Here is an 18360-nt window from a genome sequence, read left to right on the forward strand (position 1 = left end):
TTGTTAGTTGCCCAAATTAATGTTTCACGTGTTTTGTTTGCTTTTGATGTAACGCGAGTCCACGCTGTTTAAACCGTTGGCCACCTTATCCATCAGCTCGTTTTCCATGCATGAGCATGACATACTTCACTTCATAGACGGAGATAAAGACGTGTCAGATTCGGAGGCAGTAGATTGCGTGTATTCTCTCAGCAACAGCATGTTTGAAAACTTAATTCTCAGACGACGCCATGCTTATACTCTGCTGAGCGAAGTCTCTTTCTGCTTTGCCCCTTTTATTATTATTATTATTATAGAATGGACGTCGACACTGTCGTTCGTAAAAGAAAACTTAAAATACATACAATGTGGCATTTAAGTTTGGGGGAAACTTGTGATGTAATTGTGGTACCGTGTCATAATTGCATCTAGCCGTTGGATGTCAGTGAACCCTATCAATCCAAGTGCATCCAACGGCTGGATATAATTATAGCACGGTACCACAGTTGCACCGTAGTCTGATGCTTAATTTGATATACTTTTAATTTTTGGTAATGTAGTTTCGTACGTAAGGCTGACTACATCTAGGCCGGGATTACTTACTTGATCAACCGCAATCGTCAAAGCACACCCGTATTATTATTATTATAAAAATCTACCCAGCTATCCAAATTATTACAATTCGTCAGTAGCACCTGAACAAAATTCACAAATAGCTATGAGTGAGTTAATTGACATACTGGGGTATTATTTGATTTATAGCCCTCTTAACCTCCACAATGCTTGCTTTCTTCCCGTTTACATTGTCCTTCACCTGCACATCAAAAACACAAAACCAAAGTCAACAACAATTAAAACACCACCTACTGATAATTTATCTCAATTACTTAATTAAGCAAGCAAGCAAGCGCGCACACACGCCCACACCAACCTTAGCCCTTAACTGAGCTGTAAACACTCCATTAGTTAGAAAAGATTGAACTGCAGTAACTTCAATCAACAGCTCCCTCAGCATTTGCATAATGTCGAGCAACAGCCCTTCTTTGTTCCCACATTGCAGCTCCACCAATGCGTCACTCTCTATTATTGAAACCTGTACAGATGTAGCCACCGGGGGCGGCGGTGAGTCAACGCTCTTCGGTTTGGCACCACCACCACTTCCCTCCACTTTCCTCAGCTTCCTCTTCCCCGAACCCACCCGTGCATTCCGGTCCAAAACTCTTTGATCTTTGGAGCCATCCGCCGATCTTGACCGTTGATCACCCTCCAATATTTGGTTGTTGATGTTGCGGGACTCAAGGTCCTGAATCTTTTTACGTAATTGTTTCACGTACTCAATAGTGTCACCTAATATAGAGGCCTTGTCCATTTTGGTCACGAACGGGACTAGCGACCTCAAAATAATGAACCTCTCGTTGAGTTTCTCTCGGCGGCGACGCTCAGCCAGCACGTGGTTGGCGCTCATCTCATCTTGTGGGGTCCCTGTCCCTTTGCGGAACCTCGAGGCTGGGTCACCACCCACGTCACCTAACTTTGGTGAGTTTTCGTCACGGTATTTGCTGTGCAGATATGGTACGGTAAACAAAACGTACTTCAATACCCACTGTGACGTGCCTTCAACAGGGACGGGGACGGCTAGGAGATGATCTGATCGGTCTGTCCACTTGGCAAATGCTGATTGGGTGCTGGAGTAGGTGACGTATGATGATTCGGCCCAACGAGTTGGCTGCTTCTGAAGAATGGTAGATATTGTTTGCGAGTAATGAGTATCCTCTGGCGTCAATTCTTCTTCCGGTGGAATTTGACCTGCAGCAAAAATTAATAATAAATAACAATATAGTATTTCAGTGCAGACTGTAGAGATAATTATAATAATTTAGCATACATGAATTGTCGGCAACAGCCACAAAATAATAATAGAGAAGATTGAACTGCAGCAATATTAATAATAATGTTCAATCTTTCGCATATATTATTCATGAATTCATAATAATTTTTGCTAAGGGGAGATATTTTGTTTGTGAGTAATGTTTAATAATTATTATTTTTCTTTCTTTTAGCATACATGTAGCCATCTACATTCATTATTGACATGATTTGTCTTATTCAACAAATCCCTAAAAAATCAATCAACCGTTACGGTGTCCTGCATGCACAGGTCGTGTGGGACCAGAAGTAGAAACTATGGTTAAACATTTGTTACAGCAGCATGGAAGTTTCCAATTTCAAACCATAAGATTGCATGCCCTGCATGGACAAAGCATAAGCATTGGACGTATCGTCACTGAACATCATCATTTTCATCCGATGTCAGTTTGTTAATGAGGAGTGTGGTCCAAAGCGATTCATGATCGCATATTTAATCGACGACTATGATCTTGTCCTAAGCGATTCATTCATTCCTAGTGAGTGAATGCAGTAGAAAATCCAACCACTAGTTTTTTTTTTACTCTTTTTTTACCTGAACCTGAAGGAGGTAGTTGAAGACTGCTACCTATCATAACCGGTTCCTGTAATGCCATTGGCCATGTCCGGCTCGACTCGGCTCTGTGCGAGTCACCTCGCTGCTGTTGATCATCTGCCGGGTTCACTCCTTGGCTAACTGCGAGCAAATGAAAATCTGAGTCCAAATTATTAGAACCATCATCGGGCGAGCCGAGCCGGATATCCTCGGACATATCCAGTTGCATAAGCTCACTGGGTTCCGGTACAGGTGGGACAACGGCTTCAGGGATTTGATCAGCTGCACCTTGGCGGCTGTTACGTCCCGTTTCAGCTTCAGAGTCGGACTGATCCTGCTCTTCGTCGTCGTCGTCGTCGTCTTCTTCTTCGTCATCCTCTTCTCCTTGGTTGGCGTTGACTGGCGGGTCATCGTTTACAGCTGCGCACATGGGGGACATAGATTGTGAGTGAAAACGCAGGTGGCAGGATGACGTGTCAGGATTTGAGGTTGAGTGCTCGGAGAGAGCTGGTTTTGGTGGGTGAAGGTGGCCTTGGTGGTCATCAATGAAGAGGCTCTTCACATGTTGAACCAATGCAAGGTCCTCCGGGACCTACAATGTGAACATATTAATGGAGAAGGGTTTAATTAATGAACCCCATAACATTCATGAATGATTCTACATTAAATATTTAAAAGCTCAGGAGAGAGTTAATTAGATTACACAGGGAGTACGTCGGAACAATTGGTTTACCTTTTCTGTTGTGCCAAGTTCAACAACTCCGTCAAGAAAAGGAATGCATACCACAGTCTGCAATATGAAGATAGCAAAATGAATACATCGATCACATTAATTAATTAGTGAGAAACGCGAATAAATTAAGTATATATACCCAAATATCATGACAAAGTACTTCATGGATTAGGTAAGACCTATACCTGTATATGTGCACTCTGTTGCAGTTGTAAGAGATGAAGTTGATCGTGATGAGAAAAAGGGGGAGCATGCAAGTAGTTAATAATTTGCTCTACAGGATCAAAACCAATAAAATGCTATTTTCATATATAAAAAGATTTTTTTTTTCAATCATGCATGAGCTTCCACTAGCATTTCATACCGAACTATTTGTTTTCGCATTGTACAATTTTCTTGGTTTGATTGATCATGGACAAAGTTTGATCATCTCATTTTTCAAGCGCAACAAATGGACAAATTAATAGCTACGAAATTTTTCGTTCAAAAAAATTTTCAATAATAATTGAATTTCCGTGGCACAAATTTGCTGCGAGTTACGTTGGTTAAAGGACATTGGATTGTAAATTATGTTACCTTGGCAAGAATTGCTCTAGAGAAAGTTTTGCTGTCGACCTCATTTGCTCCGGTAAGCCATACATGCTGCTGCCTTGCGTATGCCTTTCCTGGTAACCTAAATATTTTTTGTATAGAAATGTTCGATAATATATCGCTGTAAAAACTTTTACACCCTTGAACTTATAGGAAGAAAAATAAAGAGACTGCAATCGGACAATCATGTGATACTGGCATAGAATTAGAGAGGCATTCAAATTATTACTACAAAAAAAAATACTATCATTGTTAAAGTCGCTTGTTTATTTATATGATGCATGATCTGATGATAACTGATTTTGTTTAAACATGTACCAACGTACCAATAGTTCAAAAATATGATCTCATAACTAAAAATGGAGACAAACAGAAGAATTATTAATTTGATATGCTAGGGAAAATATGATACTATGTGGATCTTTCATTAAAAAAAATAAAAATTACTAAACTATATTCGTCGAGACGGTCTATCCACTTTCGGTGTGTGCTCAAATTGTGTAGCTATAGCACAAGCCCATATGTCCATGCTAGTAATAATTCATCTGAGCTTTTGAATTTAAACTCAAATTCTAAATAAATTAAAAGGGAAGCAGCATAAGTGTATGGGAAAGAAAGATCCAGGGTTTTGTTTCTTTATCCAAAAAAGTAGCTTCCATATGCATGGCAACAGAAACAAGCCAATATTCAAGGCTCAATCTAAGTTATTTATTAACCCTCATCAGGATTTTTGACACAATCTGTAGAATATATTCCTAAATAGCCTCTAATGTAGCTTTCAAATCTTCAAATTGTCAAAAAGTCAATTTTTTACAAAGTGGACTTTGATTCACTCCTCAAAAAGATTCCTAGAAGCCCTCGACAGTTGACAGGAAGAAGAGAGAACATTAAGGCTCTCACCTAACTTGTTTTTCTGAGGGCAACCGACAATGATTGCAGTCAGGTGGTGGTCACAGCGAAAATAATAAACATAAAATATGGCTTGCTATTACTCACTGATATTTCACTAGACAATGAATTGGCTAACTGTACAATGACACGCACAGCAGCTATCCATTTCTTACAGAGACTGAAGAAGGGGGTAGCTCTTCATTATTTCTTGTTTGGTACCTAATTGTTGTATTGGTAATAATTGATTTCTGTGCAACTGCTTACAATAAATATCCGGCAATCCGGGAAAGGAAATTTTTTTATAATTTAATACATCATCTTTTGAGGAAATATAAAGGGAATGAAGTGTAGAAACTAATAATTCGGACTACCTACGTGACAAAGAGTGTAAAACAAAAAAGATCAATCACCCACAAAATTTTATAACTTTCACCCTCAGAACCATGTACTGAACTTCACCATAATAAGAAATGTCATCATTCAAAGTGTAATGAAAAGCAAAACAAGTAAAATAAAAAAGAAGCAGAAAATTAATTGGGTTACACATACGATGTAATCAAATAAATGAATTAACATGCGACTCACCCAACTCCGGAAGGAAACGAGAAGGAAACACACATCAAATAGAACCATTCGGACTCCGTCAAGTCCTCCGGCGACAAAGCCGCAGATGGCCTCCTTGTTGGCTGGTTCGTCTCTCCGGCGGAAAGTGACTCGTATAACTCTCTTAGCTGCTGGCTTCTTTGTAGAGACGCCTCCTCAGCACTAACCTCCATTGGCTGCACTGTTTTCCTAGTCTTGATTGCTCCATTATAATACCCATCTCCCCATATTAAGATCCTGATGAAAACAATTCCAAGTATTAATTCTTCATTAATAACTTGCAACGATTAATATTGAAGAATTAATGAGCATACGAAGTTCATAATTTACATATATTTATTATAGAACTTAACTAACCCACCCTTGCTGAGGACAGATTTGCCAAAAGAGGCTGTAAGTCCACTGAACGGATTGCACCGCCTCCTGGAGAATACTTTGAAGACGGCTACTCGGCGGCGGAGCATCCATTCCTTTACCGACTGTATTCACCGCCAGAGATTCTCTGCTTCTTTTTTAATTACTTTCTTAGGATTCAATTAACTATGACACCAATGGGAATGAAAAAAGGGAAAGGGAAAGAGAAGAACACTTGGGAGTTTTATGAGGAAAGTAAATACGCAGAAAGCGGTCACATCAGGATCTGATCGAGCTACAGTTCAAAGCCTTTGATTAATCGGAACTGAAAACGAGAAAGGAGGGTTAGCTAGCAGCTATAAGAAAGACTTCAAGAATAGAAGAGAAGATAAGAGAAGGTAACATGCATATAGAATGAAAGACCCGCTGGTGAGACTTAGAGATATATATTTATATATATATAGACACACACACCCACATGACTCTTTGACCTGGCTAATGGTGATAATGAATCTATCATAAAAATCGAGATGCCCAAGAAAATGACTTATTATTTGATCGCAATATCATCTTTCGACAAAAAAGGAAAAAAAAAAGAAGAAGAGGAAGAAGAGGAGAGAGAAACCTACAACAGGAAGGAAAAGAGAGTGAGAGAAAGAATATTTAGGGTTTGAGGTGTTGTTTGGGAGTGGTGTTAAAAGAGGAGAAGTGAAAGTGAGGGTTTTTGACTTTTGTGTTTGACTGGTTGGTCTACCAGACATGTTTGATGAAAGCTCGCACTCCTGTGTCCGCCGGGGAGTTGTTAGTTGTGTATCCCCTGCCACGTGTTTGTGTTTATTTGGGGGAAATTTTGAGGGGATTTTTATGACTGGGCATTGGGGGCGGTTACGTAGGCTGTACAAATTTGGGGGGTATGGGATTTGGAGCTTAGACCGTTAGACGAATGATCCACGTTTTGACAAATGAATATTAATTACGCGTCTCTTTTAGAACGTGTGATGTAAATCCTTTTCTTCGTCATAAAAATTGATGTAATTAACACCAGTGAGTAGACCTTTGGAAGGAAGAAATGAGAGGCTAGGGAGTGGAGTGGAAAGACGAGCGGAGAAATAAAATAAAAGGAAAAAAAAAGTTAATTTTAATTTCATTATTTCATTTAAGAAGTAATTTATCTTTTTTTTTCTCTCTCTCTCTTTTATTTCTTTTTCTTCTTCTCTTTTCTTTCACTCTTCTCTCCTTTCATTTCTTCAAATCAAATATCCTTTCATTTTTATATCTATCAGATCTTTTAAAATTTTAATATGATTGAGTACCTGATATATATTCAAAATAAAAATACAACAATAATTACCTACCAGCATTAATTAGGTGTCTCTTTTAGAACATGTGTGATTAGGACTTTTCTTGATCATAAAATTTGTAGTTAATACTAGTAGGTAGGACCTTGCAGCTGGAATATACTTACACCTGTGAGATCTTTTGAAAATTTGATACAATTTCGTACCTGATAATCAAAATGAAAAGAATTCTATAATAATTTTTGGCTAATAAAAAGCAGCAGAAGATATGGTTGCAAAATTGATTAATTAATTATTTGTAAATGAACCAATATCAATCATATGAGATAATTTTCTTTCTTTTTATTTTTATTAATCCTGTGTATCTACACCAAATTAAATAGCCAAATATACGAAGACTCAACTCTCACTACTACAAAAATTTAAATTAATGACCCATAAGTTATGACGGTTCTTAAAAATAACCGTCATTAAAACTTTTTTATGACCATTATTATGTAAACCGTCATAATATTTAATACTTATAATGACGGTTTTTTTTAAAAACCGTCATTAAATATAAAATTAAAATATAATATTAATTTTAATGACGGTTCATTATAAAAACCGTCATTAAAAATATTAGTACTGACAATGACGGTTTTATTCAAAAACCGTCATTAAATGTAAAATTAAAATTTTTAATGACGGTTCGTTATAAAAACCGTCATTAAAAATATTAGTACTGACAATGACGGTTTTATCTAAAACCGTCATTAAATGTAAAATTAAAATTTTTAATGACTGTTATTTATAAAAGCCGTCATTAAAAATATTTTATACTTACAATGACGGTTTTATTCGAAAACCATCATTAAATGTAAAATTAAAATATAATGTTAGTTTTAATGACGGTTCGTTGTAAAAACCGTCATTAAAAATATTTTATAGTTACAATGACGGTTTTATTTGAAAACCGTCATTAAATGTTAATATTATTTTTAATGACGGTTTGTTATAAAAACCATCATTAAAAATACATACTTACAATGACGGTTTTTAAACTTAACTGTCATTATATATCCACTAAAATATAATCCCAGTATTAATGTCGGTTATTTTAGGAACCGTGGTTAAAGAGGAAATTATTAATCTTCATTCATGACCGTTTATTTTATAAACGGTCATGAATAATACCAAAAAAAAAAAAGCAAAGCCGATTTCTAGACTTGGCATTTTATTTCATCACTTCAAAATATCTCTCCCAAATACCCAAATACCCAAATTCCTTCACTCGCTCATTTCTCTCCAGAATAGCCAAGATTAATTGTTGCCCACTTCCTAACCATCGCAACCTTGGGATTATTGTGCCGTCTCAGCAGCCACCGGGTTGAATCCCATTTTTAATGCTCCAATCCATCATCAGTTCACTACCTAGGTCAGATTAATGGAAGGAATTTGAAATTTCTTATTTATGAGCCAAATCATTCTTGCTCTCTATCTCTCTCTGTATTTTCATTTTATTACTTATAAATCTCATTAATTTGACTGGGCAGGTTTTATGGTTTTGTAACCTAGCATTGGATGACTCTAAACATGGCTACTTCTCTTAGAGATTTTTGGTGTGCTTGATATCAGTATTGAGTTCAATCATCTGCAAGGTTTGTTTCAGTTCTTATAGTTTGTTTTAACACTTTTTCGTTGCCATGTAATTCTATGGTGTGGATTTTATGAAATTCATGTTTAATTCAAAAAACTCTGTTTCGTTAAGTATTTAGTTCTATGACTGGCAATAATAGGTAGAAAACCTTAAAAGGGCCATAACATCAATCTTTTTTGTTGTTTTTTAACTTTGTTTTGATGTAATAAAAGTATTCCTTCCTCCCAAACTCAATTGAGAGGATTTAATTATTCTTTTCTTATACTGAAGTTTTTAGAAGCTGTGATTGCCACTGATTTATAAAGAAAACAATAATTGGGAAATTATTCAACTGTTGTCATGCTGCTATATGCTGTTAAAAATAGCACATGGAAAATCCAAGCACTGATTTTAGCAACTGGACAGCATCCATAAAATTTTCTCAGTGTGTCATGCTGCTATTTGTTGTAAAAAACAGTATTGAAAAGTTTTAGGTGCTATTTTAACACAATTACAGCAGCATGACGGCACCTAAAAATTTTTTTGGGTGCTGTCTTGCTGGTATTTGCTGTTAAAAACATCACCTGGAAGTTCAAAATACTGTTTTTATCAGATGGACAGCACCTAAAAAATTTTTCTGGGTGCTGTCTTGCTGGTATTTGTTGTTAAAAACAGCATCTGGAAGTTCCAAATGCTGTTTTTATCAACTGGACAACACCTAAATATTTTTCTGGGTGCTGTCTTGTTGGTATTTGCTGTTAAAAACAGCACCTGGAAGTTTAAAATGTTGTTTTTATCAGCTGGACAGCACCTAAAAATTTTTCTGGGTGCTGTCTTGCTGGTATTTACTGTTAAAAACAGCACCTGAAAGTTCCAAATGCTGTTTTTATCAGCTGGACAACACCTAAATATTTTTTTGGGTGCTGTCTTGCTGGTATTTGCTGTTAAATACAGCATCTGGAAGTTCCAAATGCTGTTTTTATCAGCTGGACAGCACCTAAATATTTTTTTGGGTGTTGTCTTGTTGGTATTTGCTGTTAAAAACAGCACTTGGAAGTTCCAAATGCTGTTTTTATCAGCTGGATAGCACCAAAAAAATTTTTAGGTTCTGTCATGCTGCTGTCCAGCTGCTTTTAACGCATTTTTAGCAGCTACGTAGCACTTATAAAATATTCTAGGTGCTGTAATTTGTTGTTTACTGTCAAAAACAGCACCTGAAAATTTTAGTTGCTGTTTTTATCAGCTAGACAACACTCACAAATTTTTCGGGTGCTGTCATGCTGCTGTTTAAGGCTAAAAACAGCACTTGAAAAGTTTTTTAGGTGCATTCAAGCTGCTGTTTGTTGTAAAAACTGCAATGGAACTTTCAGTTACTGGGTTTATCAGTTAAACAACACATAAATTACTTTGGGTGCTGTCCTACTGCTGTTTGCTGTTAAAATAAGCACCTAAAACTTTCAAGTGGTGTTTTTATTAGTTGGACAGCACTTAAATAAATTTGTAGGTACTGTCATGATGTGTTTGATGTTAATTAAAAACAGCACCTGAAAGTTACAGGTGCTGTTTTAACACAATTACAGTAGCTATACAGCACCAAAATAATTACAGTGCTACCTTTTCTTTTTTCTTTTGTTTACTTATTTTCTTGTTTGCTCTTATGTCCAAACTAATTCCCTTTTATTTTTTGGAAATAAATAGGTTCAGTTTTCTCATTGGAACATCAAAGCACATTTGGTTACGAGGTAGTAATTAAAACTTCAAGCTTCAATTTATTGTTGTTGAGTTTACAATGGATAAGTCTTGGATTTCATTGGATAGAAGATCCGAAGAATATAGAGTCGGTGTTAAAAGCTTTTTGAATTTTGTCGTTCGTCACACAACAAATCCAAATCATATGCGTTGCCCTTGCTTGAAGTGTGGGAATGTGAAATACCAGAATCTTTCAGAGATAGAAACTCACTTGATTATCTTTGGAATCGATCAAAGTTATACAAATTGGTTTCTACATGGGGAAGAACTTGTTAGAGGGCCTTCTACTAGTAGAAATGCACAGCTTATAAGAGAAGTTAATTATGATCATGTTGATAATACTATTGAGCTAGTTCAAGGGGCACATGATAATTTTGAAAGTAATCCTGATGCATTCCAAAAATTGCTTGAGGATGCTGAAAAACCACTATATCCAGGCTGCAGCAACTTTAAAAAGTTATCGGCTTTAGTAAAACTGTACAACTTGAAAGTGAAGAGCGGATGGTCAGATAAAAGTTTCTCTGAGCTACTTAAATTACTAGGAGAGATGCTTCCAGACCAAAATGAAATCCCAACATCTATGTATGAGGCAAAAAAAACATTGAATGCATTGGGAATGGAATATGAGAAGATTCATGCCTGCCCAAATGACTATATACTGTATTGGAAGGATTACAAAGATTTGACTTCTTGCCCTACTTGTGGATTGTCTAGGTGGAAGGTAATAAAGAACTCGGAAAAGCTAAAATTGGGTGTGCCTGCAAAAGTTTTATGGTATTTTCCACCAATTCCTAGGTTTACAAGAATGTTCAGCATCAAGGAAACATCTAAAAATTTAACGTGGCATGCAGAACAAAGTCAAGTTGATGGTTATCTACATCATCCAGCCGATACTCCATCATGGAAGCTCATAGACTACACATGGCTTGCTTTTGCATCTGAACCAAGAAACCTGAGACTTGCTCTTTCTACGGATGGGATTAATCCACATAGTTCCTTAAGTAGCAGGTATAGTTGTTGGCCAGTTATACTAGTGACTTATAATCTTCCACCGTGGCTATGCGTGAAAAGAAAGTTTATGATGTTAACCTTGTTGATATCGGGTCCTAAGCAACCCGACAATGATATTGATGTGTACTTAGCACCATTGATCGATGATCTGAGATTGTTATGGGAGGTGGGAGTTGATGTTTATGATGCATACCGACAACAATCTTTCAACTTAAAAGCTATTCTTTTATGGACAATTAGTGATTTTCCGGCTTACGGAAACTTAGCTGGTTGTACTGTAAAGGGCTATAAAGCTTGTCCGATATGTGGAGAAAAAACACGTTCTATTCGATTACAGCATAGTAAAAAGATTTCTTTCATGAGGCATAGAAGATTTTTATCACGATCACACCCGTATCGTGATATGGTAAAAGAATTTAATAGTCTTCCCGAATATAAAATAGCACCCGAACCATTAAATGGAGAGGAAGTTCTAGCAAAAGTGGATAGGTTGAATGTTACATGGGGAAAGCAAAATGGAAAATGTCCAGTTTCACAAAGTTATTGGAAGAAAAAGTCTATATTCTTTGACCTTGAATACTGGAAGTATCTTTATGTTCGACATGTGCTTGATGTTATGCATATTGAGAAGAATGTATGTGAGAGTATTGTCGGTACATTGCTTGGGATAGAAGGAAAAACAAAAGATGGACTTGCAGCTCGTATGGATCTTAAACCATTGAATATGCGGACTGAATTGGAGCCTATAATTGAAAATGGGAGAACTAAGTTACCTGCAGCATCTTTTACATTAAGTAAAGAAGAGAAAATCAGATTTTGTAAAACATTATCTGAGATAAAGGCCCCTGATGGTTACTCTTCAAATATAAGAAATCGTGTGTCAATGCAAGATCTAAAGTTGTATGGTATGAAGTCTCATGATTGTCATGTTCTGATGCAACAGTTATTGCCCGTGGCTATAAAGGCATTGCTACCAGATCACGTTAAAAAAGTTATAATGAGAGTGTGTTTTTTTTTCAATTCATTGTGCAGTAAGGTTGTAAATGTGGCTGCACTTGATCAACTACAAGCTGATGTAGTCGAAACGGTATGCTCGCTTGAGATGTATTTTCTTCCAGCCTTTTTTGATGTCATGGTTCATTTGATGGTACATCTTGTTCGAGAAGTTAAACTTTGTGGGCCGGTTTATTTACGATGGATGTACCCATTCGAAAGAGACATGAAAAAGTTAAAGGGGTATGTCAGGAACCGTAATAGACCAGAGGGTTGTATAGCTGAAGCATACATTGCTGAAGAAGCTGTTGAGTTTTGCTCAGAGTATTTATCTGGTGTAGATGCAGTTGGACTTCCATCTAGAAAAAATGCTACATATGACTATTCAGATATGGGCTATCCTCTTTTAAGAGGTAAACTTGAGACTGTGCCTTTTCACCAATGGCAGCAAGCACATCTTTATGTTCTAGCAAACACAAATGATGTTCTAGCAAACACAAATGATGTTCAACCTTATATCGAGTAAGTGTTTTGTATTATGTTTTCAATTACTATCATTTATTTTATTTTATTCTTCTAAAATGAAGTAATATGTCTAAACTATTATATTAGTGAGCACTTTGAATATTTGAAGGAGTTACACCCCATAAAGTCTAAAAGAGAAAAATGGTTGCACGATGAGCATAGTAAAACATTTATTGGCTGGTTGCGCCTTAAGGTAATTACTTATTGATTAATGAATTAAGATTTCCATTATGTTTGTTTTTTCTTTGTTTGGTTAATTTTGATAGTATATGTTCTTTTATTGCACCAAGGTTGAACAACAATTGAATAGTTCAAGTCACGGCATTTCCGAATCACTGAGGTGGATAGCACAAGGGCCTCGTTTAGAAGTAATAAAGTATTCTGGATATGTCATAAATGATTGCCGATTTTACACAAAGGAATTGGATGATGCACGAGTTGTTCAAAATAGTGGGGTCACTTTAATGGCCAAGGCTTTACAAATCTCAAGTGCTAAAGATAATAATCCAGTCTATTCGGATATGACTTTCTATGGCATTATTGAAGAGATATGGGAGCTGGACTACCATCAATTTAGAATTCCAGTGTTTCGATGTGATTGGGTTAAAAGTAGCAATGGTATCAAAGTAGATAAGTTTGGGTTTACTTTAGTTGATCTTCAAAGAACAGGGCATAAAAATGATCCATTCATTCTAGCATCGCAAGCAAAACAAGTGTTCTATGTTGAAGACCAACTTGATCCTAGATGGTCAATTGTTTTAGAGCCTTCTATAAATATTGCAAAGGATGATGTCGATGAAGATGGCTTATATGATCATTTTATAAACCAACAAGCTTTGAGTAGCAGATTGCCTCTCATTTGATAGAAAAGAAGAGCCTAATTTAGCCTATTTTAAATATGATTGTGAGCACTTAGTTATAAAGAAAACTTTATGATATTTTGTTCATATTATTTTTTTGTGAAATCATTTTCTTGATTATTTCTTTTATGGTTTACTAATCATGTTTAAGTTACAGGCTTAAATGGATTCTTCAAATATTCCTCAAGATGATGATGCGCATGCTTTAGGAACGAATGAGAGGAAGAAAAGAGGTCCAACCATGATGCCTAAAATTGTAAAGGGTACAAGCAATGGGAAGAAGTTCCATGTTAACTTTAACTACAAAGGACAACCAGTAGGTAAGATGCGACCAAAATTGAGTAGCATGGTTGGGGTTTGGTCTCGATCTTTGGTTCCGATTATGTATACAACTTGGAAAAAAGTACCAATAGAAGTTAAAAACAAGTTATGGGCATGTGTTACGGTACGTATGCTAACATTTATAATTTTTTTCATAAATAATTCAGAAATTACTAATTTAATAATTAAATTTCTAATTTATTAATTATGATCATTTTCATGAAGGCAAAATTTGATGTTGGGGAAGATAGAAAAAGATTCATTATGCTGAAATTTAACAAGACTTAGAAGACATTTAAGTATAAGCTCACAGCATATGTAAAAGAGCATATAGATGAACCTGAACTCTTGAGACATCCCCCAACCGGCCAAGAATAGGGTTCAATTCCTCAAGAAGATTGGAACCAATTTGTTGAGTCCAGGAAATCAGTAGAGTTTAAGGTTATGAAATACTATTATGTGTCATATTTTCATATAACTACTTTATTGTATCATAACTTTTGTTCTTAATGTATGATGTTTTTTGGTTAACTTGATAATGCAGAATCTTAGTGAATCTCAGACAGAACGGCGTAACAAAGTCACTCTAAATCATGGTCTTTCTAGAGGAGGATATGTTGGCTTAGAAGAACGAATTGTAATTTACTTTTTAAATATTCTTACTTTCCTTATTTCTTATTCCAACTTTGTTGCATTAAGTGAACTAACTAACAACATAATTTATTGTAGCAACGAGCAACTGGTGTTTATGCTCCCATACCACGAGAAGACTTATGGGTTGAAGCTCGAAAAACAAAGAATGGTGAATTTAGAAGTGAGGATGTTAAAGAAAAGGCTGAGAAAATAGTAAGTTTATATTTTTTACATAGTATTTGACTCATAAGATTATGGTAAATATAATCTTATCCCCCTGAGTTTTTTGTCTTTGTAGACTGATTTAAAGAAACAAGTTGCTGATGGAGAAATTTCATTTCAACCGGGTGAGGATATTCTCACTATGGCTTTGGAGAAACCAGAACATCCAGGTCGAGTACAAGCTACTGGTGATGGAGTGACGATAACATCATATTTTGGAAGGGCGAAACGTAAATCTATAGCAATTGATATAGAGAATATTGTCGAAGAGAAAGTGGATAAGATTGTCACACAGAGAATGATAGAATTTAGAAAGGAATTCATGAAGGAATTCAATGATTCTCAATTTCCACCAAATCGACTACAATCTGACCGAGATAGTTGTTCAGATCTAGGCGAAAGACAAGATCAGAGTAGGCCTGTCGCAAAGGACCAATCCACACCAATTGCAAGGTTATCAAAGGTACATTTTACTGTTTATTATTTTTTACTATTTTTACAGTAAACTTTACAGAAGATACAATAGTAAAAATAGTTTATTTTATTGTCATTTCTGCAGCTGTTTTGTCAAGAGAAAAATAATGTTGTTTTTCTGCGAAACATCAGTGGAAGATATCTTTATGTTACTGCTATTTTGTTGTTATTTCGTAGTGAAAATCAAGCTACTTTTTGTAAAACAGCAGCAAAAATAGCTTTATATTACTACTGCTCTTACTGTTGGTCTGGAGTAGCAAAAATAGTTGTTTATTTTATTGTTGTTCTTACTACCATTTTGTAGTAAAAATCATGTCGTTTTGCTGTAAAACAACAACAAAAGCAACTTTATTTTACTGGTTTCTTGTAGTAAAAATCATGCTGCTGTTTTTTTTCAAAACAACAAAAAATATACCTTTATTTTACTGTTATTTTTGTTGTTGTTTTATACTTTGAGTAATGTTGCTTTTTACAAAAGAGCAGTAAAAAACAACACCATTCTATTGCTATTTTGGCTGCTGTTTTGTACTAAACGTTATGTTATTTTGCGTGCAAAACAAAAGCAAAATCCTTACTTTTTGTGACAACGTATAAGTAACAATAGTTATATTAACATAACTTTATTTTACTACAATGTTGTCTATTTTTTGCAGCTGTTTTATGAAAGATTAAGTTATTCAATAATTTATTTGTTGGTTTATTACCTTTTATTACAGGGGACTTTTTGTAAGTTGGCATTAGGCGATGACCTTAACATAGTGGCTCAAGGAACGGTGTTTATGGATAATGAACCAAATGCAACCGTGCATGGCATACCACTTGCATCTACTGATGTACGTGTGTCTATTGATGTTGCATTCCAAAAAAATGCTATCTTACCTCGATCGGTTCGTGATGAACTTATACTTGTAAGCCATGCTATTGGATCTATCGTGGCTTGGCCTAAAAAATTTGTTATTACAAGTAACAACGAGGTAAATTATTTCATTATGCCATATATTCAAATAAGTAGATTATTATTTTGTGTTTAATTGATTTTTTTTTAATATTAGGTATCAAAGTTTGTTTCTCAAGATGTAGCAAGTTCGAGTATGCCTCCAATTGTGAAAAGTCTTTTTTCATTTGCTAAGAATGTGATGCACCCCTCCGGATCCATTATAATCAATTTTGATCCAAATATGTTTGCTTCTACAACTGAAATGATGTTTCTTGGTAGGGATGATATTCTACAATTTTGTAGAATGGAACAAATATCAGTTAGTGTCATAAAATTGTATATGAGGTGATGTGTTATTCCAAATTTCTAATATTGCTATGTATAGATGTAAGAGTGTATATTATTTTTGTATTATGTCTTGCACAGGCTGCTATTTGAGAATATAAAGAGATGCAATTTGGAAAAAAGGTTCAAGTTTGTTGATCCAGAATTTTTTGCAAATGGGAGTGCCCATGACAGTGAGGAAAAGGCCAAAAAGCTTGGAGATATAATGGAATCGATCGATCCAACGCAACTTATCATTTTTCCATATAATGAATCGTAAGTTATACATTCAAAGTGAATAAGATTGTTATGATATTTGGAATTTTACAATGATAAGTATATTGCACACAGAGCACATTGGATGTTGACTGTTATTGATTCATATGAAGGCCAATGTTATTTTTTTGATTCAATTGGTCATGATCCGCGTCAAAACTTGAAAGAGCTTATTAATAGGTATGTTAAAAAATTGTACTTTTTAGCTTGTATTTTCTTTATATTATTTTCTAATATATGCTTTGTAATTTTTGAAATTAAGTTCATTGAGAATGTTTAGCACGGCACATGGAAAAATTAATCGGAAGCATTGCATATGGAAACCAATGAAAGTAAGGAACATTAGTCTTAAATTCAAATTCATAATATTTTGTATATGAGATTTATAATTTATTATTGCATGAATTTGATCATTGTGTAACTTAAATCTATTACTTTCTCTTTTGTAGTGTCCTCGTCAACCCAAATATGTTGAGCATTGCGGATATTATGTGATGAAATATATGTGGGATATTGTGGCTAATACTAATGTCTCTATTCCAGAAAAGGTATTGGCAATTTGTTATCAAATATTTATTTATTTTCCCCACAAAAAAATTTATATATTTTTCACTTTATAGTTTGTTAAGATACAAAGCTACACTCAAAGTGAGATTGACGAGGTGAGATGCAAGTGGGCTAGGTATACATGGCAACTTGCTGCTACATATGAAAATTAATTGATTGATAATTCAAGGTCAGTCTCTAATAGTACTAGATACTACAACTTATCATGATTAAACTACAACTTGTAATAAATGAGCTTGATATATTTATTTTTTCTTTCTTTGTAAATAATGTCGTAGGTCCCTTGCAGCTGCATAATTTTTTTGAAAATATTACATATGAAGACTTGATGAGAATTTAGATGTGGTAGCTAGATTACATGTGGAAGAGCTAGTATTTTGTTGAAGATGAAGGATTGTCAAAGTTCTCTACAAAAGAGCATGAGAATTTTCTTAATTAGTAGTTGATTTTGTTATATTGGAAGAGTATTTGTAAGAATTTCAATGTATTACATTTTGTTGAGGATGTATGAAGGATTATACATCTAAGATTTTTGTAAAGCAATATTTTGTATATGATATAGTTTGTAAAAACGTAATTGTAAAAATATATTTGTTAAATAGAAAATTACAATTAAAGCATGCTTGTAATAATTTTTTTTTAGATAACATCAAATATGACGGTTCTATAAAAGCCATTGTTATAAATTGATAAATAGTCATAACAAGTAGCAAAACATGATATAAGATGACTGTTTTATATAAAACCGTCATGTAAAAATAGTAATTTAATGACGAGTATTTAAAAAAATCATCATTAAAAAATTTTAAAAATAAACATTTAATGACGGTTTTTAGGAAAAAACCGACATTAAATGTTCATTTTTATTGACGGTTTTTTCTTAAAAACCGTCATTAAAAAGTACATGTAATGACAGTTTTTAGGAAAAACCGTCATTAAA

The 18360-nt window shown here is 34.8% G+C and overlaps 1 protein-coding gene and 1 long non-coding RNA gene across 6 annotated transcripts; one reads left to right on the forward strand and one right to left on the reverse strand.

Moving 5' to 3' along the window:
• Positions 1 to 596: 596 nt before the first annotated feature.
• Positions 597 to 6273, reverse strand: LOC18047507 (basic helix-loop-helix protein A). Of its 4 annotated transcripts, none has more exons than XM_006444030.2 (9): positions 6242 to 6273; positions 5620 to 5937; positions 5241 to 5495; positions 3750 to 3846; positions 3359 to 3373; positions 3174 to 3230; positions 2441 to 3032; positions 911 to 1785; positions 597 to 793 (listed from the first exon to the last, which is right to left on the reverse strand). In XM_006444030.2, the coding sequence occupies exons 2-9, from the start codon at positions 5724 to 5726 to the stop codon at positions 707 to 709; spliced, it is 2085 nt and encodes a 694-aa protein (XP_006444093.1). In that variant the 5' UTR covers positions 5727 to 5937; positions 6242 to 6273; the 3' UTR covers positions 597 to 706. The 4 variants fall into 4 exon arrangements, with proteins under 4 accessions (XP_006444093.1, XP_024045499.1, XP_024045501.1 ...); XM_024189731.1 differs by lacking the exon at positions 6242 to 6273 and adding an exon at positions 6104 to 6232; XM_024189733.1 differs by lacking the exon at positions 6242 to 6273 and having other exon boundaries at positions 2474 to 3032; positions 5620 to 6232.
• A 2227-nt stretch (positions 6274 to 8500) lies between these two features.
• Positions 8501 to 17340, forward strand: LOC112100338. 2 transcript variants are annotated; one of them, XR_002906678.1, is made up of 4 exons: positions 8501 to 8550; positions 16680 to 16853; positions 16929 to 17033; positions 17303 to 17340. It is a non-coding gene; the product is annotated as an uncharacterized LOC112100338 (long non-coding RNA). The 2 variants fall into 2 exon arrangements; XR_002906679.1 differs by lacking the exon at positions 17303 to 17340 and adding an exon at positions 17116 to 17144.
• Positions 17341 to 18360: the final 1020 nt, after the last annotated feature.

This window comes from Citrus clementina, unplaced genomic scaffold (genome assembly GCF_000493195.1).
Source record: "Citrus clementina cultivar Clemenules unplaced genomic scaffold, Citrus_clementina_v1.0 scaffold_3, whole genome shotgun sequence".
Lineage (NCBI taxonomy): Eukaryota > Viridiplantae > Streptophyta > Magnoliopsida > Sapindales > Rutaceae > Citrus > Citrus x clementina.